The following is a 24,207-nucleotide window of genomic DNA, read 5'->3' on the forward strand; positions in this document are numbered from 1 at the left end:
TACTCATGACAGTCCAGAACATTCAACGTTCACTCCAGTTTATCATTTATTTATTTATTTGTTATAAATCCTTTCTAAATTGTTTACTTGTATATAATAATTCAGTTTGTTTATTTTATTATGACCAGTAATTATTTAATTTTCCAAAACATGAATCACTGGGACACTTGCAACTTGCGTCAGTATCGCTTTCTTTGTGTTTTCTTGTTTTATTTAGTTTTCTTTTGTTAATTTCCTTATTCATTCGTTTATTATCTTGGTTTCTGTTCAAAACACACTATTCATTGATTATTTTAACAATGGATTCAGTTTCATTTTTTGTTTTAGTATGTAATCTTGTACTAATTTGTCTTTTAACCTACCATAGCCTGATTTTCCATTAGACTTAATGTATTATCCATACGCTTCATAAGGGTCTCAACCACATAGCCAAGTAAGCCTTGGACTGGAATACCCTAGAGAAAAAGCACGCGTGAACGACCTTGGCAAACCTGGTGTCACCTTGTGTTTGTAGCAACGTCGAGCAGCAGTATGACGCCACACGTCAAAATTGGCTAAATTAGTAAATTGGCTCAAGTCTCAAATATAGGACAGCGGATCTTACCAAAAATCTGGTATTGTATTACCCTTACTCCAATTTCATGGACAGATGGTAATCGTTTCATATTATAAAAATACTTACATTTGCCTAAAAACCCAGTGGAGAAAAGCTAAGAGTAAGAAGACGTAGAAAGAAATGACATCCCTAGTATATGAACTGTCATTTCGGTACTAACGTAAGTTTCACTGTCTCAGAAGCTTGAGTTATCTTGATTTTAAAGAGATGTTTAAAATAAGGATTTGGTTATTATTAGAACTTATGATTGGATATTTACCATGTTTATTCACTTCGATGAGTTTCCGATATTTTTTAGAAAAAAGGTGGTTGTGTGTATGTACATATGTATGTAATGAAAGCTTTTTTTTACCACAACGACGACAAAAAAGCACGTCGCGTAAGTGGTTACCGTGGCCTACGAACGCTTGCTATACTTGGGACATTAAATGTGCCTTGCCGACCTTAAAAAAATCTATTTACTCCTTTCTGGAAGATTCTCATATTATAGCTCTCTGGGAAAACATTCCTCTGTAACTGAATTGTACGGGACCATTTGGGCTCCAACGTGTAAGCTTAAGCGATATTTTTTTTCTGTCATGTGTATTTTATCATCACATTTTAAGGCTTACAGATGGTATTGAAAAAAATATGAATCATCATCATCATCCACGGCCCATAAGCGGTCACTGCTGACCACTGCTATTAGTCTCTTCTTGCATGGAGAAGGTTTGAGCATTAATCACCAAGCTTGTTCAATGCGAGAACTTATAATTAGAAATTATAAGTCTAGGTTTCCTTATGATGTTTTTCTTCACTCTTAATCAGTAGTGCCTAAATATTATACGCAAGTATGCAATTTCATAAAATACGAGTTTTTGGTTTGTGATTCACAGGAAATTTGAAGAACTCTCGTGTTATGAATTAATTATAAACAATTTTCAGGTTACGATTATTATACATGATGATGGTCAAGAAATGAAAGAACAATGTTTAGTTTAATTTAATTATAGTTTAATTATTTTGTTATACTTTGTAATCATTTTGTATACAGCAAAATATTGTAAGGCAAATACAATATTTTGATGCAATATTACACAACACACAAATCATAATATTATACACATAGAAAAATTTACACATAGAAAAACGGGATAAATAAAAAATGCGTGGCTTTTTAAAGAGCAGATAGATAACCTCCCCAGACCAAAGGCCTCTTCTTGCACGGAGAAGGTTTGAGCATTAATCACCACGCTTGCTCAATGTGGGTTAACGATTTCAAACTTACAATAAGAAAGCCCGTTTGATGTTGTTGGGCTATCTACGCCAGCACCGGCACTGTCCACCACCCTGTTTCATTCATCAATTCATGGTCATGGGGCGGGGCCATAGGCCGGATCTCATTAGGTGAAAGCAAACATTAACTTAGTGGTGGTCAGGCGCATGTGACTACCATTGTACATGTACTTTGCAGTATACAGTACCATTAATTGTACAATTGGTTAAAGATTATTCTTATTTGTCCTTTATTCATTATAATTATATAAAATATGTTTTGAATCACAACATAGCTCTATCAGATAAGTAGTATTTATCTTTGTGCTTCGGAGATTTCTTCTTAGCAGGTTTATGATTCTTGTTCACCGTTGGACGTTTATGTTCCTTCTGAAATGGAATAAGTTAGTTTAATAATAGTAATAGCCTTTGTGGTACACCTTAAAACAATTTGAAACATTATACAATAGGATTTTTGGAATAAATGATACATAATGACAGATGAACGAGAAATAAATACATTAACGATGAAGACAATCTTACGGCTAGCGAGTAGAATATCATAAAAATAGTTACCAAGAACACTACACGAAGGAGGAGTAGGAACAGGGTGGGTTCTAGTTTTAGTCAGTAAGAGTCTGATAATAAGAGCGGGATGAGTTTGAGGTCTGCGGACGGCGAGCTACCTTACTCGACCAGAACCAGACCCGTACGGTACGTTACGTTCCGTGTGTGCTTCAAAGAGCCAGACCAACACAGATGAGTGCCCAGTAGGACTGATGCCCGATCCGGAGTTGCGGACAACGCTACAGGTTACCGAGGCTCCAGCTCAAAGCAGGAGAAGGAATCGGTTTTTAGTCAGTAAGATGACATCATTAGAGCTGTGAAGAGTCATAGCAGTAAGTAGCGAGGTGTCAGTCTGTGTGAAGGACTATGTGAGAAGTCAGATGATGATGTAGAGCTGGGGATCTGTGGATCTGAGTCAATTGTCTTTATTCACTTTTGAGTTTTATGTGAATATTTGAATGTGAATTGAATTTATAATAAACATTATACATACGTATAGCTGAGCAGCGTGTCTAATTATTTTTATTTTGGTAATTTACATTTTGAAAGATCATGTAGCCCTTTAATAAAAGCAGTACCTAATATACTTGTTTTTAATTGAATAATTTGAAAAGTTAAGACCTTATCTACGGAACTACTGGTTTGAATTAAATTTCTGTGTTGGATGATTGATTTATCGAGGAAGGCGTTTATAAAAAGCATTTTACACGTAAACACATAGTACAAGTTTGCTTTACGTTGAAAACGAGTGCATGTGCACGTAAACGAAACGAGTGTGTGGCGACACTGACAAGTGACAAGTGACAGATGACAGATGACAGAAGTCGCACATAGACTATCGACGAGCAAATCAACGGACGACGTCATAAAAATCCTACATCGCACATGTGAAGCTTACATGCGAATTAACATGGATAGAAAATCCCAACGAACAACAGTTGGGCAGAAAGCCCGCTAGGCATGATCACCTCGCCTGGTCGGAGGATCCTCCTTTTCTTAGGGAACTTTACTCTCTGTTCCCTAAAAGTGCATGTTCAGCGCTCTGATTGGCCGGCTCGAATGAAACCAACCAGTCAGAACGCCGAACGCTTTCGTTTCGTTTTTGTTAAATGTAAAGCAAACTCGTAGGGTACTGGCAGCGGGTTAAACGCGTAGCAAGTAAAGCCTAAAATAAGTACAAAATTAACTTACTTTACACACAATATTTTACCTAATGTTTAATTAGTATTACATCTAAAGCTACGTAATTAATTTGACGTAAACTAACTTACTTCAATAACTCGCCTATACGCCGGAGGTTTATGCAATTTTCGAGTCTTTTTCTTCATATTCTTGTGGTGTGTCGGCCTTATAGCAGCTTTAGCAGTGTGATCATACAAATGCTTATTTTGTTTTGACCCTCCATGATGCCTCAATCGTAGTTCCTCATTCAGTTTCTTAATAACTTCCATTTTACTATGACCATGATCAGCCTTTGTATGCTTTTTATGTGCTATATTTTCTTGAATACTATTTTGCTGTTTAAGATTCTTTTCATATCTATTAATATTTTCTTGTTTTCTAGGCGGTGGCAGAGTATTATCCTCGATTTCATCAAACCTGTCAGTGTAATGTTCTTCGTCTGTACCGTAATTTCTATCATAATATTCATATTTGTTATTCTTTATATGTTTCTTGTTGTTCAAAATTTCGATTAGTTTATCGTCTATTCCTGTATAAACTTCTTCACTTTCTACTTCTTTTTGTTCTGGGTAGTAGTCGTCCATTACATTCATATCTTTTTCTTCAACTGTGTTTATTTTTCCGTCTCTGGGCCAATGACGACGTTCTTGCATATGATTATAGCCATTGTGTGAGTTCACTCTGTGTTGCAAATAATTTCTCACCTCTTGTCTTTCTGCTGGGGTCAATTTATCAAAAGTTATATCAGTTTTGTGTTTCACGTTTTGGTTTTTCAGTTTTAATCCAGATTCGTATATTTTTCTCATTTTAATATCGAATATTTCTCGTGCGTCACCTTCTAATTCTATGTCCTGAACGGCTTTTTCTAAATGGTCTAAGATCGAAAGAAATGTTTTATCATCCACAACATCTTCGTTTCTTGTATAAGGATCAATGTTTTGTTCCACACTGTTGTATATCTCATATCTTTCTGGTTTTAATTCTTCACTTATCACAACGTCGTTAGATTCAAATTCCTTTTTGTGGATCTTGTTTGGCATGTTATGGATACGATTTGTGCGCAAGATTTTGTGGGATTTCATCATATCGTTTGAAATCTGAAAAAAAAAACGTTTTCAGAGATATCCTTCGATTGAATCGCACAATCAGACATAATAAAAAAACAGGCTGTAAATCCTAATTAGCTTGAATTATAATAAAATAATCACAAAATGCTAGAAAAATAAAAACGACTACGTTTAAAATAGCATAAATAGTCTATTCAGAATGTATTAAGAATAAATGAAACGAATTGCAAATCAGGCAAATAATTGTGGCTGGCTGCAATACTATGCTTTAGGGAGCAATTGTTTTAATTTAAATGTTTGTCGAACCATTTCTCAAGAAGATAATTACCTCTTTGTACGCCATTTCATCCGAGATATCGGTTTCTTCTGCTGAATGCTCATCCGGGAAGAAACTTCTGTTTCCAAAGCTGTGAATTTTAAAGTTGAGAAATAAAATGATAGTATTACGTTGTATACAGAGATAGTTTCGCACTTGAGGCAAGGTTTACATTTAACTAGCTTCTACCCGTGGCTACGCCTGCGTTTCCGAGCGATAAGAAGTACCCTATGTATTACACTGGTCTTTTGCGTCATGTTGATTATTTATTTATTGTTATAATATTTTTTGTTTGCCTGCAATTTCTTGTAATAGTGCAAATAAACGGTTTACTTTCTTTTTCTATTATTCCAGACCATAATCTATTCTTGTTCTAAAATCTATCCGTCTTAAAATTCATCTATGAACAGTGTTTCAAAATATATATTTACGTTAAATAGTCAGTTAATTAAGTATGTCTCACGATTGTTATTATAAAAATACTAATGTACCTTTTATGGAATTGATATTCAATATCATTCTCTGGTTCATAAGAGTTAGGAGGCTCATCTTGTATTTCAAAAATTGGTAGTATTGCTACTTTAGGTTTTCCTTCCGGAAAAGATCCCATGAGACCACCCATTGGTCCATCAGACGGCGTTGTCTGCACTTCTTTAATTTCTGGCGGTTCATATTTCTGCTTTTCTTCATGTATGCCTGTAAATTCATGACGGCATATGTAACACACGCGTTTGGTTATAGTAGTAAGAGACAGATTTTATAAGGTCCATATTTTTTTTATGTTATATTCTAGTAAACTGACAGACGGATCACCTGATGGTAAGCAATCGCCGCGGGCCATGGACACCCGAAGCACCGGAGGTTACAAGGTTACAAGTGCGTTACCGGCCTTTTGCGGGTTAGGAAATTAAGGTTGGAGAATCGGCGTTGGGAAGATTGGAAAGAGGGTAATTGGGCCTCCGGTAACCTCACTCATATAACGAAATACAACACAAGCATTGTTTAACGCTGTTTTCTGTGAGGCCGTGGTATCACTCCGGTCAGCTACTATATTAAGGCTACACACCGAGCTATACAAAACTAGTTTATCATGGTCTCACTTTGTATGATCTTTCCACACATTTGGAGGTCAGTTTATACTGGTTTTGCGTAGCTTGATGTGTGCGTTCTTTCCGTAGTAAATAGGACTTACTCTTTGATTTACTGATGTGCATATGTGGATTCCTTTCACAGAGACAGCCAGTGGTCTCCCTGTACCCTTGAGGGCAGCCGCAGGTTTCCGTGAAACCGGTTCCTGGTATCGGAGGGTCTGTGGTGTATAGTGGTTGCCCCTTTTGGGGCTCGTCAGATAGATTGCAGACTAGTTGGATGCTCTGAAAAGTTTCGTAAAAGTTTTTATTTAAATATCTTTTTAGTTAAGTGGTTTTATAATATAGAAGAAGCACAGAATCTGGAATTGTGTCCAATATAATTATGACAAAAGGCTCAGTGCTTATTACATGGGACTTATAACACAAATGGTGAAAACTGAATGTACAGTGGCATTACGGGCCATAATGTGCAACTTTGCCAACCCTTCGAGGATAAAAAAGCGTGACGATGCGATAGGATCAAGTGGTTTTATTTGTCACTATTATATATACAACTACATATTTTGCAGTATAATATTCCTTACGATGTTCAGGTAAAACTTCTAAGTAAGTTTTATTAAGTAAGCGACTCAGTACACCGTCTCAAGGATGAAAAATTCCCGATTTATACATATATTTAGAAAAAACGAGTCTACTTCTACTTATAAAGATAACCAAGCAATACAATAATTTATATTCATAAAGACTTACATTGTAAATATTTTGTCCGCCACTGGCTAACATTTGGAATCTTCTGTACGCCGATATGCCGCATCCAATGTGAGTTGCTTTGCCACGAATTAGCTTTAAGTAACTCCTAGAACCCATATCTGGAATTCTGTTAACAAAAAAAATTATAATAATATATGTATTACACCGATAGGTAGTAAGAGTAATGTTTTATATGCATTAGTAACTCTGGTATTGCAGGCTCTGATTTCTCACCATCAAATGATACCTATGTTCTTGAAAAGAGCAGTACCTCTACCTCTACCATGAGTTTGAAGCAATAGTATTTGTCGAAATTTTACAACGCCTCTACCGATCACGTGTGAAACTATAATTTGCCATACAAAAATTTTCGTCGTCGCTTGCAACTATTGACAAATACTATGACGCCTGGGTATCACTCCGGTCGAGCCGGCCCATTCGTGCTAAAGCATGGCTCTCCCATACTAAAATTACTGGATGGATGAACTACTTACGACTCCAAAGCAGGACAGTCATATACAGTGTTAGCAGTGACCAGCCTCTTCACTGCGTGTAAAGACTTCATGGCTTTCTCTATGGCAAAGCTGATCTTCTCCTTATTCAACCCTCGCACTGTCGTGTTACGGCTCAAATAGTCCCAGTTTGGCACTTTGAAGTTAATCAGGGTTATTATTTGACTTGGATTCGAGAATGTGTCTGTGGACAAAAAAAATGAGTGTTTGTGGAGTTTGTTCAGATTATCGTTTGTGATGGTAGATAAGAATACATTTCTCACCATCAAAAGTCAAAAGTCGAAATTATTTATTTCAAATTAGCCGGAAAGGCACTTTTGAACGTCGAACGTCGTTGCAAATATTACTATATTAAAAAAAAAACAATATCTGTGTTGGTCAGTCCTCTAGTGAAGCTATTTGCTCGTTCTAAAGAAGATTCCTAAGAAGAAGAACGAGCAAGAAATTCTATAGGTTACTTTTTTTCAATCAGGTTAACAATACAGTTCTTGGTTACATTTTTCAAATGCTTCAACTATGAGAGAACAATGTAACACACACATCTTCGTTAGAGTCCACTTTTTGTTAGAAGCGACTAAGGGATTACATTTTTAGAAGAGACCTGGTAGCAATGCTATCTGATATACCTGATTTTTACCCGACTGCGCCAAAAGGAGGGTTATTTCCTGATCAATTTAAATTACGATCTCCAAGTCAAGCGTAGAAATCACGGTAGACCTTTTATGTAGGGGAGGCTTCAGTAGTAGGAATTAAATTAATATGTTTAATACACCTTTTTTATACTGTGTGCTATCATTTTTAAAAGTAGACATTTAACCAAAGCGGTCGGTTCCTTACCAGTAGCTCTGCATTCATCCTCTTTCAGTCCCATACACTGGTCAGCTAACACTTGAGCCAACGTCGCGAGTTCACTGTCCCAGAACTGTAAAAAAAGATTTGCAATAAGAGACTTTATAAAGAAATGATTTCTCTATTTTTTCAAGGAAAAATCATCCAATGATTCCTCCCACCCTGGGTGAGGTACTTTTTGAGACGGCGCTTATTGTCCGGAGCCCTGACTGTCGGTAGCCTAAATTTTTTAAAGACTATAACAATCAAGTTAATAAAGTTATAATAATTTATATAGAAATAGTAATGTATAATGTACATTGTGGCTTTCTAATAGTTACCTCTGTGTTGGTGAGAATTAAGATTGTATATAATTATTTTTTCTATTAAAAAGTACGAATTTAAATATAATTACGACATACCAATTTCATCATTCCATAGGCCCTTGGTAGGGGATGTCCATCTTTCCCAGTCTCCTTGCCAGAGGCGACCCTCATTCTTATCCTGTAAACAGAAACCGTGAATTGTGATTGAAGCTTTCAGAATCTACTACAAGATGGCGTTAGTATCATGAGTGTTATACAGCTTTTGTAGAAAATATTAACTATTTTGGTGGCGCGGTAATAAATTAGTAAATGACGTATCAAAACTGAAATTTCTGAGTAAGTTGGTGTAATGGTTTGGAGGGCAAGAACTCTTAGAGATAGATTTATCAACTGAATTTTCATTAGCAATCTGAGTATTTCTAGCTATAGATTGAACTTTTATGAAACGATATTTATAAGATGACTGGTGAAAGATGAATTTATTCCAATCTCCAAAAGGGCGATCGTGTGATCACTCTGATGCTTTTCAAATACAGGTATTTAATGGTAATTGTGTATCATTGAAAATAATGTTATTCAAATAGTTTTTTTAAAGCACCAGAGCGAACACATGAACCCGTTTTGGAGATTGACCCATCATTCAAACTCAAATTTTCACCAATAAATAAATAATACTTACTCATTAACTTCTTTAAGTATCTGGTGCACCATTTGAGTGGTGATAGTGACCGTCACGTAGCTTCTACATAGTGGGCCCATCGTTTGCTCCTGGGAAAGGTAGTTTAATGCATAATGTCACTATGAGTTTTATGAAGGAATCTCTTGTTCCTCATGTTTTACGTCAATGCGATCAATGCGTTTATGACGTTCGGCGCTCTGATTGGCTGCTTCAAATTAACTAACCTATCAGAGGGCTAGACGCGGTAATTTTCAATCATAACTCGATCTCTGTAAATCTCAAGTATATCGGATCTCGAGTAAACTCGCAACTAATACTCTGAGGGACTCTTAAATTAGAGTTTCTACCAACAAGCGGCATATTGCCAATTGCAGTGGTAACTGTAGACAACAATATCTACACATTGGCGCAATCCGTTGACGCATCGACGGCTGCAGAAAGTTACTTCTGCTGCTGGCAGCATGCCGCTTGTGTGTAAGAGCTCTTAGACATAAAATAATTTTAATAAGTACTAGTTGACCCGGCAAACTTCGTACCGTCTCAAACATTTTGTTCTCACCTTTTAAACCTTTCCTGGACTTCCACAAATAATTTAAGACCAAAATTTACCAAATCGGTCCAGCCGTTCTCGAGTTTTAGCGAGACTAACGAACAAAAATTGATGTTTATATATGTATAGAGATGCTAGTATTATAGTCAAATTACTTACAGGGTTATAATACATGCACATGACATGGGTGCCCTCTAGACAGTGTTTCATGGCTGGGCAATAGTTGGCAACGTACAACGCATTCTGCGACCTGGCGTCTATCACTTGAGAGCATCTTGATAAGTACACTATAGCGAGGATCAGCACTATTTGTACGATCTGAATCTGTAATGATTATAATTATTATAGATATGAATATCTCTTCCGTAGTGTAGGGCGCCCTCCAGCTAGATGGAGTGACGATATGCGTAGAGCTGAAGATCGAGCTCAATGGCGTGCATTAGAGAGGCCTATGTCCAGCAGCGGACGAGAACAGGCTGATGATGATGATGATGATGAATGTGTTGGCTTGTCTTTATTGAAATAATCAGCTACAAGACGTCCACTTTTGAACACGGGACACTCCCATTTACTTCCAAATAGGCTGGTTGGAAGCAATTTGCGTTCAGTAGCAATGACGTTTGCAATAAATTTGCCCCTAAAGGCCTAGTAGGAGTTTGTTTTATGCTTAACGAAGCCTTCTGATGGTTGGTTCATTGGAGCAGGCTAATCAGAGCGCCAAACGCGGTAACATTTTAATATCGTTAAACGTGAAACAAACTCGTATTAAGCCAGCTTGTTTGTTGTCCAGCTATTTTTAAATAGTTATGTTTTTAAATCTGTTAGCTAAAAACAATATTAAAGGAGTACTTACGTATAACATCATCTTGAACTTATCTCAGGAGCAGTATCAATACACTCTTTAAATTAATAACTCACTATTGTCCTCTTTCTCCTTGATTTATTACTCCAAAATAATAACCTTTATTAATATTAAATTTATTTACAACTGTTTTATTGTTTGAGCTTAAATCATTATTATGCAGAGTTTTCTTTACCGTTTCATTTTTATTTACGTTTTACTAGGTAATAATCATTTGAATATATATTTTTTCTATTTACAAAACACGTTTCTTATTTATTTTATTCTTTTGTCTATTTTTTTTAATGTTTGATGCTGTATTTGTGATTTGTTCTTCTCAATGCATGTTCTAGAATGTTCGTTTGATCATAATTTTCAAACACTTTTTTTTTGTCAGCCCCGTGTTTTATCGCTTCGAGTACCGTTCTAAACTCATTCACTGAACGATCTTTTTTTTTGTCGAACGGAAACCATTTTTTTTTCTTATATTTTTCTTTTGTAATTAGAACAAAATGTTTGTTTAAAACTGTTTATGTCTTAGTTTTCTTTTTAAATTACTGATAAAGGAATTTGGTTGATAATGTTCCATTGATTTGATTAGAAGTCGGTCATGCTTGTTTTTTTTATGAATTAAAAGGAATTGTTGTGGGCTATTGAGATAATATTTTTAAGTAATGGTATTATTATGCCAGCATAATATGGTGATAATAAAATATGACACATTTATTGTTTCAATAATTTATTTATATAAAATTTAAATTATAATGTAACAAAATTTTTGTACAGTACTTATATTTACAAATAAATTCTAAGAACTATAAAGATAGGTAATTAAATTTAAGAACTTAAATTAATAAAATAATTATACTAACTAAAATAAAATAATATGTGAATGTATTCTTGAAACTTATAATATAGTTAATTGTAAAGTACTAAATAATAGTCAACAATATTTTTATTTGAGAAACAGACGGACTACCTGATGGTAGGCAATGAAGCGCTACCCATGGACACCCGCTGCACTATAGCTGGGCCAGTACAAACGTGCGAAATGATGCGTCAAAATGGTGTGATTAATTATCACGCACATCTCGCCCCAGCCGTCGCGAGAGACACTTCGGGCATAGGGGATCGCGTGACGGTCTCCGGCCACCGTAAGTGCGGGTCTGCGGACGGAGAACAAGGGCACAGCGGACTACCTAGCGGGTTTACCGGGGCTCCGGTTCAAAAAGCAGGAGTAGAAACGGGGTGGTTTGTAGTCAGTAAGAGTCTGACACTCCCTTTCGCCTCGCCCAAGGCGAGAGAAGTCATTGGATGATTTTCCCACCTCAAAAAAAAAGCACGCCGCCCGAGAACCAGACCCGTGCGTACGGCGCGCCGGATTCCATTTCGCCTGGTGAAAAGCTATGATGGGGCCAACGATGAAGCTTGCCTATCTCCTCGAGACTTGAAAACATCCCGGTGGTCCCCTATACATATACAGGTTTTTATTCTAATTATTAGTTTGTATAACCATCTTCTTTTCAGAAGGAGTGTATAAATCTTCCACTGGACGGAATGTAGATGTTGTCGGATTTAGGCCTTGTTCTTGATATACTCGGTTTCATTCGACGCATTTGTCTGTCGGCTCCGTGCTGAAATTGTAAATTTTATTTAATATATGTTTTATGTCTTATTTTATGTACTTTGCTACCTATGAGAGTTATGGTAATGTGTTATTTATAATCGAATGATATTATGATAGTTTTCCCAATATTACGTTACAAGTGCGATGCCGACCTTTTGGTGGTTAGGAATGTAAGGGTTGTACAGGAATCGGGTATTGGTAAGATTGGGAATGGTAATTGGACCTTCGATAATCTCACTTATACAACGAAACACAACACAAGCGTTGTTTCACGTCGATTTTCTGTCTGGCACATTCGTGCCGAAGCATGGCTCTTCCACACTTTTTATTCTTTCTTATAAATTTATCCAATAACTGTATTTAGCATTCAACAGTGGTGTAAGGAATAGACATTAATCAACATACTCAGAGTCATTTAATGATTATTTAAACCAGTCCTTAGCAATTATATTCGGAACAAAATCGTTACTAAGGAATAGTTTAAGTAATCATCAAATGTCTCTGAGTACAGCAGTAAAATACTTACGTCATTCTTGTGTCTAGCATTTCGAGCATTTGAACGAAGCCTTCTCTCAATGTTGTCTATCTTTTCTTGATAATATTTTCTTCGTTCTAAACTTAACGGATCATTTATACTACCATCATCGCGATAATGGTAGATTTTATTTCTTTTTATTTCTACCTTTTCTCTGTGCTTTCTTTCTAGTTCCTTATTTCTGTGATTATCCCTTTCTTGGCGATCATGGCTACCTTTAGCTAAGTCTCTGTTCCTAAATTTCAGCAAATTACTGTGTCTAAGTGCATTATCTTCCATAGAAGTTAAGGAGTTATGTTTTAATTCTCTGATTTCATTGAAATCTTTACCTACATACTTTAATAGCTTCTTATGAACTGGTAAGTTATCGTCAAATTTATTGTTCAAATTGTCATCGAAGTGATACTTTGGGTCATTTTCAATATATTTATGTCTTATATCGAATTTTAGATCTAAATTGTTTTCGCTGTATTTATTGTGATCAAGATTCTCGTTAAATTTATTTTCGAAATAGTCCATGTATTTTTGTTCCATATCAGAATCATATTTATGACCGTGGTGGTAAGTATATTTGTTATGATTATTAACATCATGTTTGCCTTCCGTATCACTGAAACCATTCTCATCTAAATTATTATTGTACCTTTTATGTAGCAAATCATTATTTAACTTTTTGTTCCTTGAGTGAACTAAATAGTCATAATTCTTTGTATGACTCATCTCCGTATCTCCTTCAGGAGGTACGCTACTTTTTTTGAGCTCATGTGGATGTTTTTCATCATCAGTTAAATTAGCAAGTTCGTGTTTTCCTGAATTTTTCGTGTTACCAATGTCAATTTCGGCAACATCTGAATCATAGGCGTTGGTAGTAACAGGCGAAAGTAATGTTGTTTCAGTGGTACCTACTATTGAACCGTAAATTTTTCTAATTTTTGCATCAAACAATTCTTTTTCGTTACCATCGAGTGCAATATGTTTCACTTCTTTCTCCAAAGTATTGAGGAGAGATAGTAGCTTGCTGTCTTTTTCGTTTTCTTCTTTGAGTACCATGTCTAAGGTATGATTATCAATATTGTACTTTTTTTCTTTCAAATACTGATTGAAATTAATGACTCTTTCCTCAGCAGTCTTTAAAATGACTTCAGTTGTTATTTCATCCGCGTGTACTTCTGTGTGTGGTGTTTCTAAATCTGGAGTAGCAACTTCTGAATGTACATCATTCCTTCTATATGCAAACCGTTGACGTTTTAGATATTCATCAACTTCTTTATTTAAGTTCGAAAAATCTTTTCGTGGTGAAACATCTTTCTTTGCTGTTACAAATGGGGACACCATGTTTTTTCTAGCTGGCAACTTAAATTGTGCTACTTTTGTGAATATACTAGATTTCTGAAAAAGGAAAGAATATTGGTTAGTTTATTCAATCGACAAGATATTAAAAAAGAACTCTTTAATGTAATTTTTTAATCAAAATGAAACCTTTGTCACTTTTTTGTGGGATAGTCTCGGTGGTATAGGGGGTGGTCCTATCTTTGGTGGGTCGAACTCATCATCAGAATGTGTGGCATCTATCGTTTGTGAATCATCATGTGCCCTTAGAGCTGGTGTGTAGTCACGCTTTGGTGTAGTGCGAGCGTGAGGTGGCTTGCGCGGTGGAGGCCGTGGGGGAATTGGTGGTGGGATTGGTGGTGGGATTGGTGGTGGTGCATGAGTCTTGTGGCGGGTACGAGCTGGAAGTCGAGGCGGTGGTGGAGGGGGTGGTAGTGGCGGCGGTGGTGGTGGTATTCTTGGAGGAGGAGGAGGAGATTCGACCGTTAGTGAAAACGCAGGCGGTGCAACCGGCGCTCTGTATATACTGTAAAATAATATTACGATCAATTATGTTTCTAGCTTTATATGATGGGGTCAAGCTAATGAAAGCTATATAATATTGTATAGAATAAAAGATGCTAGAGAGAATCAACTTTTCTTTCTTAATATAAATGATTGGACAAACAGAACGTAATACCATCTAGAGAACACAATGGTGGGGATTCAAATTATTTGGATTTAAAAAACTTGTTGTAAAAGGGAATATAGGACCCTTCACTTTCTATTCTATCATTTTAATTCGTATTATTCTTTTCACTATAGATATTATGTTAGATATTAAAAATCAAAACCTTACATGTTAGATGATTGTGATGATGTCTGCCTCAGTGCTTGTCCGGTCGGACCAGATCTTAGTGCAAAGCTTTGCAGAGCACTCTGTAGAAAACAAAATACATTTTATGTTTGTTTTTTTATTATAGGAAAGTGAGGAAATTTATATACGGATTGCTTTTCTTTGTTCATAAAAGTAATTTAATAATAATTTAATTTAATATATACTTTTCAATTCCCAATACCCCTTCCCAATCTTCCCAATCCCCGATTGCCGAACAACAACCCTTAAATTCGTAACCCCCAAAAAGCCGGCAATGCACTTGTAACGCCTCTGGTGTTTCAAGTGTCTATGGGCGGCGGCGATTGCTTACCATCAGGTAATACGTCTGCTCGATTAGCGGTGTGTTTCATAAAAAAAAAATACTACTTGTACAATTTAATACTGGTTTACCTGTTTTGGTTTTGAAGTAAAAATATCAAATATATTTTCAGATTCTATAGTCCTTTGAGAGCCACTCGAATTGTCCATCCTGTTGAAAAAAGAAATGAGAATATTGAATAAACAACTCGATATTGATAAAATAGTAAATAATAGTATGTATTTTCCTTTTTTATACTTTTCTTCAACATTATTTTTAGTTTTAGGAACAACGTTATTTTTTCTTTCAATGTTAATTGTATTGTAGTTACCTTTGCAATATAAAATCCTTCAACGGGTCTTTCATACTTTCTGCTTGTTCAAATAATTTGTCAGATGGCGAGTCTTCCATGGTGAATATAGGCAGTAGAACCAGGGTCGGCTCGCATCCCTTACCGTCGAGGCTGTTACACTTTTCTGGTAATTTACCTACGAACAGAAACTTCTTTATTAGTATAAACTATACGGCGTGCAACTTCATCTGCGTGGAATAGTGAGTTTCGGTACTGTCGTGTACCTCGTGCGTTCTTAAGTGCCATTAGACCACCACAGATAGGGCACAGTAGGGCTGACGTTAGACTAGGACTGCGGAAGACCTTGAGGTTTACGGAGGCTCCAGTCCCAAGCAGGCAGGCAGGAAGATATGAAGATTTGACAAATTTTGTCGACGTTTGGCCGCCATCTCGCCTGAAGGTAAGTGATGATGCGGCCTACGCTGGAGTACGTCCGCCCATAAGCAACCTATTCACTCGGGCTTTGACGACACCCAGGTTGTACCCATCAGGAAACAGACTCCGGCAAAGAATTCCACTCCCTAGCAGTTCGCACAAGGAAGCTTGACATCTTACGTTTATGTTGTGATAGTCAGAATTACTCACGTTCAGGGTCCTTCTTTACTACATTGCAGAGGCAATCCTCATCTTCCACAGAATCTGGAGGGCAACCACATTGGGGGCTGTATCCTTGGCCTGGTATTGGGGGCTCCGTAACATATGATTCACGCCCTTTTCGGGGTCGCACAGAATAGTTACATACTAATATCATGGACTGAAAATAAAAATCTAGTATAGTTTTTTTTTTATAATTGAAATAGGTCGATTTTTGGCTACCATCTCGCCTGGTGGTAAGATATGAGGCGACCTCATCTAGTTATTTAAGAGATTGACGTGTAAAAGAGTTACATTGTAACCTATTTGCAAAAATAAATATCATTTATCATTTATGACCTATAATGGAGACATACCGACAAACAGCAGAAAATTCTAAGTACGTACAGTTATAATTATCGTCAAGGTTATTTAACAAAATGTGGAGATTTGTTCTACTACTTACGTTGTACATATCCTGTCGAGAGTTCTTGTGATAGATGTACTCGGAATAGGCTGCCATGCCGCAGCCCATGTGTGTTGCTGCACCGTTTATCAACTCCAGGTAAAGGCGACCTGGTGCTCCTGAATTGGGGGATCTGGAATAGAAAGAAAAACTTAAGCAGTATTTGCAATGCTGTGCCGTGGTATTCCGGAGGTTTAAGACGCCCGCTTCTCATGCATGAGTGTGCGGGTTCAAAACCTACCATTTGCAAGTACCAATGTGACTTTTTCCGCATATGTACTTTTTAAGATTATTTTTAGGCACTATCACTGACAAACAGTGGAGGAAAACATCGTAAGAAAACCTATAATTTCTAATTATAAGTTTGAAATTGGCAACCCGCATTGGGTACCTAAGCGTGGCGATTAATGCTCAAACCTACTCCGTGTGAGAGTCTTATAGGCTGTTAATGGATAGTATTCTTATATATTGTAATTGCACAATATTTGGTTATAATACTGCAACAGGCTCACCCACATGGGACTCTATAATTATTGATCTGAAATACTTCAATCATTGATTAAACAGAACATAACAGAAATTATAAGGTTCCATTGACACATTAAACGCAGTGGGGGTCACCGGTGACCGACATTAGCGGACGATTTGCCTTCAACAGTTTTCTATTGGCAGTCAAAGACTTAAATAAATACTTACAAACTATAGTCAGGATACATCTTCACCATTTTTTCGGTAACATCAGTTTTTTGCGAGTACCAATTCTTGAGGGTCATTGTGACAGCATAAATCATTTTGGCGTCAGTTAACCCAGGAGGGTCTTGTTTTCTGGACATTATCTTCCAGTCTGGGTACGAAAACCGCACCAGACCCACCGCTTGTCCAGGGTCTGGGAACCTTTCTGGAAAAATTGACACAGTTTTATCATGAAAATCACTGTAAATTTTGCAGTATTTTCGGATAACGTTTTGGTTGACGTCTGCAACAAATAAGTCGTTGTGCTTTTAGTTTGCGTTCGGGTTTTTAGCCATGATCGTCCCACTGCAGGCTCTTTGTCCTACCCTACTTCGCCTTCCACTCCTCTCTTTGTAGAGATTTCTGTGGCCAATCTTTGTTACAAATTGTCAAGGTCATTTCGCCATTTAATGCCGGGCCTACCGTGACTAAAAATAAGTATTAAAGACGTTTACTACTTACTGGTTGATCGACAGAAATCATGTCGTAGAGTACATTGGTTGGCCAGCACTTGTGCGAACGTTGCTAGCTCGTTGTCCCATTGCTGGAATTTACATATTAAGACATAAGGCCACAAATTGGGTTCTGTGTTTTTTTTAATGGGACAAGCCCGCCACAGCCTCCCATACCGCTGCAACTCCTGTAAGTCAGGATCTACAGTAGATACAAACATGAAAACACCGGAACACTGGAGTCTGATGCGTCCCAGGGAAATGAATGACTGTCTTGGATCCCGCAACGAAACAAATCAGAAGATGTTATTAGAAGAGAAGAAAATTGGGTTCGGTGTCTAAAGGTATTAAAATTATATTATGTACCAGTCGAAAGATCCCATATCCCCGAGGCAGCGTCTCGCCATCCTTGCCTACTTCTCTCCCGTTTGCTATTTTGCTCCTTATCCTGAAATGTAATAAGTTAACTAAAGATTTCGGTCTACCGTCGCATATTAACCCGTCGTGTGCACAAAACTTGAAACCAAGCGAGACACGATGTATTTTCTAAGTTTTGTAGTGACGAAATCTGCAAGTTTAGTAACTGCTGGGTATGATTTTTCTTAGCCTAAAGCCTAATTGTCAGTTAATGTTTCATTTCACACTATCTTCTACTCTACTGGTTGTAGAAGAGTGGGGTCTCAAAGCACAGGATAGATCAAGGTCAGAGTCAATAGGTACTTTTTAGAAACGAAGATTTATCAGTGTTAAAAATCAGGTATTTGTTACTTAAAAGGAGTCCCCTGAGTGAGATGAACTGTAGTAGTTTAAGTTTTGTGTGAAATAAAAATGTATTATTATATTCATCACTTACGCATTTGTCACGTCCAACAGTTTTGTTGCTAACTCCTCGGTGATGGTGATGTTTTGACCATTATTGCATTTTGGACCCAGCACCTGGTTCTGGAATACAATAGGATAATAATTAGTGCCATGCTTCGACACTAATGATTTAACTGGAGTGACACCACGGCCTCACTGTACATTGGCGTGGTGGTCGGCGACGGTGACCTCTCGCGTCCGACATTGGTTCAGGTCATGGTGTGGAGCGAGTAGAACTGGGATGCCGTCTCCTCCTTATGCGAAGCAGTGATGCTAGCTAACGAAGAGGCGGAGTACGTGAGGGAACGAATCTCCTCACACCCTAGCCGTCGCGAGAGACACTCCGGGCGTCGGGGATCGCGCGACGATCTCCGGCCACCGTAAGTGCGGGTATGCGGACGGCGAGCAAGGGAAGCTCGCCGCCCGAACAGAACCAGACCCTTGCGTATTGCAGCAGATAGTACCACTCTTTGAAACGCGACATTTTTGGCGACGCTCTATTCTTTCCATTCATATTAACCTTTTTCCATATGTTATTATTTATATTGGACTCATTAAACATAGCTAGTGACTAAGTTTATTATGCAAAATATACACAAATGTGTACGGTACGGCAACTTTTCCATTGTTACAAATTCTTATGAAACAATGGAATAATTTACGTAATAGTAACAGCACACTCATGCTACTAAACTAAAAAACTAGAGGCACATACTATGTTAGGAACTATGTTATTACATATTAACAAAGTTAAGTGTTACTCGGTTAATGGAAACTGCCTTCAAGAAAAGAGCGTATTCCTTTTTAAAAGGCCAACAAAGCACCTGTCACTTCTCTGGTGTTGCGGGTGTCCATGGGCGGCGCTTATCTCGTTTACCATTAGGTGATCCGTCTGTTCGTCTTTTTATTTGTCTCCTATTCCAAAAAAGATCAGGATCTCCTGATCTAGATCTGTAAATCTATTTAGATTAACAGTTACTCACAGGGTTGTAGTACATGCACATGACGTGGGCGCCCTCTCTGCAGAACTCAAAGGAGGGACAGTAGTCAGATAGGAATATAGACTTCTGTAGAAAGTTGTCAATCACCAGCGAACATTTTGAGAACCTCAACTCGATGACCAGGAGAACAGGAATTAGCTGGTAGTAGAAAGAGTACTTCGTTAGATTTTCGTAGAGTACACGGTTACATATTTTCATTAAGTGACCACCTCAATCCCGTGCTGTTTTATTTATTGCTAGCGTCTGCCAGCGGATACGTCTGCGTTGCCGTGGGATAAAAAGTCTCCTATCACTCAAGTCAACTCATATACTGGCTGTATACTAAGTTTTATCCAAATCCGTTCAGTAGTTTCAAAAGGATTAGCGGACAAATATCCAAATTCTTAACAAACAAAGTTTCACATTTATAATGTGAGTGTGTTTTCACAAATATTTACATTTTCAATGTTCTGAACAAAAATATCTCATTATAATCGCTGATTTTCATTACCTACCTACCTACTACTACATACATGTCGAGATAGCACTAAAATCGAGGGTGCTTTTCTACCAGAGATGTGCTACGCTGCGTTGCTTTGGATGCGTTTGGCTTTTCGAGCAGGGTGCAAAACTTGACAAATGGCAATGAAAGATTTTCCGAGTTATATATTTTCTAAGTTTATTTAGACACCACAGACAAACACTAAAGGAAAACCTCGTGAGGAAACCATGTACCAGTGAGCAAACTTGGTGATTAATGCTCAAACCTTCTCCGTGTGAGAAGAGGCCTTTGGAGTGGGCACTGGTGATAATGATCAGTAATAGTATAATTATTAAGTGATAGTAATAATTTTTATTTTAAACTCACCTTGACACTAAACATTTTGATGTGAAATAAATGTTTTATAAGTCTATTTAGTCCATTCACAAAGTTTAGAACTTGAAATCATTTTATACAATAATTCACTATTTATTTATTTATTTATTTTTACACTTTTGGTCACTCAAGCACTATACATATTATTTCAATTAAAAAAACTTTTATGTTAAAACAAATTAGTTTTTCAAAGTTTAATGTTTATTAATTTATTTTATAATAAATGACTTTTGGGATTTTTGTGTTCTGAAAATTTTAAATTAAATAAGTTTATTGAAACTTATTTAATTTACATAATATAAAATATTTCGCTTAACCTGGCTTTTTAATGAAGTATATTGATTAAGTATTTATTTTTGACTATTAAAATTTTATTAGTTATAATTATAATTTAACTTTTAACCCGTTTTAATAAAAATAAATATATTGAAATAAACTTGTAGTCACATGTTATTTATTAATGATATTTATTTTTCGTCATTAATTTAACGAAACAAAACACATAACATTTTTTAAACAGTTATTAATGTAGCAGTATATACAGCGTGTTAATGGGATGTATGTTTCTGTGCCAGTTTAAAAATCATGTTTAGTCTAAGGATTGATAATAAAACCATTAGGGAATGAAGAAAACGGACTAAGGTCATATCCGTTACATTTTCTAGTACATATGTACTTCTCTTTTTCAACATGGCCGCTGTGAACAATGGTGTTTACACTTACTTCGCCAGTTATCGACAAGGATAGTTTATAAAAGTTCCACGTTTTTAGAACAGTATTCATTTGAAAGTTCAAGTGTGAATATAATGTACCGACTACTGTTAACTTTATTATATTTCGTTCATTTTATTTGTGCCGCTGAAAAGGTATGTTTGTGAATTTTATTATTTATAAAGGGAACGTGAAAAATTGTTAGAATATCAATAGCTTTTCAGGTTAGTGGCAGTGGTCACTTCTCTGTCATGTATAGGAGAATAATTAATGAATTGATCATTATCATGGTATAGATTGCAAGAAGCTGCTAAGTATTAAGTCCTTTGCAACCAGCTGATTGAAATTGAGGGAGAGATATATTCATTTGGAATATCTATTATATTCATAATCTAGTGCATAAAGTTGTGCGAGAAGGGGAGCTCGTCGCCCTATCTAAAACAGACTCGTGCGTACGTCGTGTCGTATTATGCGCGCCTCAAAGAGCTATCAAACCACCATAGATGGTGGCCCAGAAGGGCTAAGCTGCGGGTCGCTTAACAGGTTACCAGGGAATAGGATGCAAATGAGCAGACGTCACATGATGGTAAGCGATCAGCGCCGCACACGGACACACGCAACACCAGAGGAGTTTCAGGTGTTGCCGGCCTTTTAAAAAGGAATACGCATTAAAATAAACATTATAAATTATAAAGAATATATTCTTCTGTTACAGATTCCATCGAACCATGGAATTGAGCACAGAGTGGCGATGGTAACGAAAGATGAAAAAACAAATACGGTAAGAATTTTATTGGAACAGAATATTTGCGGATGGGACCCTTGCTAGTTCTTCCGTAGTGCTGTAGTAATAGTTATAATTGCTTTAAACGGGTCTTGGTTCACAGTCACGGCACAGCGTATTCTGCTATGGAGAAGTCAACAGCACGCGACCATCCGGTGTTGTTATTTTAAAATATATCATACGACATACGATTTAATGTTCAATTTTAAATGACTATGATAATAGCTGGTTTGGTTTGTGCCTTTACTGTGTACTATGAACTTTAGGCTGTATTTAACATTTTCTTTGGGGCTTTTGGTTCCTAGATACCGACATCCGTGGTCAGGCCTTGGCAACAACACTCCTACACATTGTTGTTTCGGGGGGTGTGTGGAGTAACTTGTATGTTTGTAAACGCACCCACGACATAGAAGAAAATCCTATTTTTTTTTATTGTTTTGCGTGGTTAGCGAGTTTTGCTGGTTCTTTTTCTTCCTTTTTTGTTTTGGGTTTACGGCACTTCTGATTTCTGATAAGCAAGTGTGAGAAGTTGTTTTGATTTTGTTTTGTTTTTTTATTACATACTTGCTGGCCCGGGAAACTTCTTATCGCCTTAAACATTTTTTCTCACCTTTCCTGGACTTCCACGAATAATTAAGGTCAAAATTTGCCACATCGGTGCAGCCGTTCTCGAGTTCTAGCGAAACTAATGAACAACAATTGATTTTTATATATGGAGATTTCTTGTTTCCTGTATCCATTGCAAGGGTGATGATTTCGTTTGACTGTTGATTTATTATAAGGAACTATACATACTATTAATATTTAAATGCTTTTATGCAATTTCCACTTATTTCCATTGCGGGAGAAAATGAGTAAGGGTTAACTAAATTAATGTTTGACTGCAGTAAAGAGGAGAAAGCAGATTTTATGTTTTTGTTTTTTTTTTCATCTTCTTAATGGCAGTGTCACGCACTTAAGGCAACAGGCAACGAGCTGAATTAGGCAACTTTTTCCATAGTTATTTAGGAAACTTGTATGGTGTCCTTAATTTTCTAATTACAAAGATATAAAGTACGTACAAGTAAAGATACGTACAGAACTTTACTTTAGTATCACCTGTATCAGGGATGCAGTGGGAAATCTAATCAAGATGACCGAATTAGATTTTTTTTATGGCGTAAGTGGCAAACTAGTAAACACGTCACTTGATGGTAAGCCATCAGCGCCGCCCATGGATACCCGTTATTTATTAAAATACACATTGATTGAATTAATTTCATAAGTATATATTTTGATCTTTATTCCACAGACTCCAAACAACATCACATTCATTGACAAAGCAGAAAACCTGATCCGATTACCATCGATGAGCAAATACTACGAAGACAAGAAATCCAAAAGCAAGTTGCTAAAGAAATCACCAAAACGGACGGTACAGAAGATTATAAAGAAGAATCGCTCGAATAAGATAAGGAAGCTGTACATTATGAAGATGACGAGCAATCCAACAGTGATTCCTAAGTCCAATGAATATGCTCAAGATGACTACGCACAGAGAAAGGATGATACGACCACTCCAAACACCATGAGAAAGAGAATGAAGAAGTACAACACAAGACTGCCACGGTACCCGAAGCCTTTCCATCAAATGCACAAGAACTTCAAAAGAGACAAGAGGCAAACAAGAGACCTATTCATCCTAAAAGATTTGGATGAAATGCAGTTCTTGACGGAGAAGAAAGATTATAATGTTGTTAATGCTCATTATAAGAAGTACTGGTAGAAGATAGGACTAGTTATTAATGTTATATAGTAATGAAAGTAAGATGTTTTGCTAATTCTGGGAGTGGGATCAAAGTGTTGTTTAAGGATAAGTTTGGAATGAATGTCGATAAATTTCTAGTTGTAGAAAATCTAAGCATAATCTTATTATACTATAGAAATGGCAGTAAATGGCCTTTTAACAATAAAATTCTACACATAATTATAGGCTAAGATTAGGTTAATTTGCTCTGAAGACGCATTAAGTCGAAATGGGTCATTATGTTAATATAATTGTGATAGCAATTTTTGTTGATATTTCTCAAATCAGCCTTTTAATTTTAGTGACAACTTTTTTTAAATAAACTGATACTCAATATTTGTTGTTGTTTTTTTTTATTAGTCTTGTGGAACCGAAACATGGTCTTTCC

At 36.6% G+C, this 24,207-nt stretch overlaps 4 protein-coding genes across 4 annotated transcripts; 1 reads left to right on the forward strand and 3 right to left on the reverse strand.

The window, feature by feature from the left end:
* Nucleotides 1-1,995: 1,995 nt before the first annotated feature.
* Nucleotides 1,996-5,690, reverse strand: LOC118270828 (uncharacterized). The gene is made up of 4 exons (XM_050697863.1): nt 5,494-5,690; nt 5,015-5,093; nt 3,709-4,716; nt 1,996-2,260 (listed from the first exon to the last, which is right to left on the reverse strand). The coding sequence occupies exons 1-4, from the start codon at nt 5,622-5,624 to the stop codon at nt 2,156-2,158; spliced, it is 1,323 nt and encodes a 440-aa protein (XP_050553820.1). The 5' UTR covers nt 5,625-5,690; the 3' UTR covers nt 1,996-2,155.
* Nucleotides 5,691-6,049: 359 nt separating this feature from the next.
* Nucleotides 6,050-9,268, reverse strand: LOC118270847 (venom allergen 3-like). The gene is made up of 7 exons (XM_050697910.1): nt 9,189-9,268; nt 8,606-8,687; nt 8,193-8,277; nt 7,338-7,539; nt 6,844-6,970; nt 6,195-6,375; nt 6,050-6,060 (listed from the first exon to the last, which is right to left on the reverse strand). The coding sequence occupies exons 1-7, from the start codon at nt 9,266-9,268 to the stop codon at nt 6,050-6,052; spliced, it is 768 nt and encodes a 255-aa protein (XP_050553867.1).
* A 2,196-nt stretch (nt 9,269-11,464) lies between these two features.
* On the reverse strand, nt 11,465-20,676 carry LOC118270747 (uncharacterized). The gene is made up of 14 exons (XM_035586509.2): nt 20,530-20,676; nt 19,665-19,820; nt 18,674-18,762; nt 18,187-18,268; nt 17,831-17,912; nt 17,333-17,534; nt 16,637-16,769; nt 16,183-16,351; nt 15,577-15,733; nt 15,338-15,416; nt 14,909-14,988; nt 14,221-14,596; nt 12,733-14,130; nt 11,465-12,213 (listed from the first exon to the last, which is right to left on the reverse strand). Exons 1-14 carry the CDS (start codon nt 20,542-20,544, stop codon nt 12,103-12,105), a joined length of 3,129 nt encoding a protein of 1,042 aa, XP_035442402.2. The 5' UTR covers nt 20,545-20,676; the 3' UTR covers nt 11,465-12,102.
* Nucleotides 20,677-21,260: 584 nt separating this feature from the next.
* Nucleotides 21,261-24,155, forward strand: LOC118270749 (uncharacterized). Its single transcript, XM_035586510.2, has 3 exons — nt 21,261-21,404; nt 21,965-22,030; nt 23,325-24,155. The coding sequence occupies exons 1-3, from the start codon at nt 21,345-21,347 to the stop codon at nt 23,796-23,798; spliced, it is 600 nt and encodes a 199-aa protein (XP_035442403.1). The 5' UTR covers nt 21,261-21,344; the 3' UTR covers nt 23,799-24,155.
* Nucleotides 24,156-24,207: the final 52 nt, after the last annotated feature.

The sequence above is a fragment of the Spodoptera frugiperda genome, chromosome 13 (genome assembly GCF_023101765.2).
Source record: "Spodoptera frugiperda isolate SF20-4 chromosome 13, AGI-APGP_CSIRO_Sfru_2.0, whole genome shotgun sequence".
Taxonomy (NCBI): Eukaryota; Metazoa; Arthropoda; class Insecta; order Lepidoptera; family Noctuidae; genus Spodoptera; species Spodoptera frugiperda.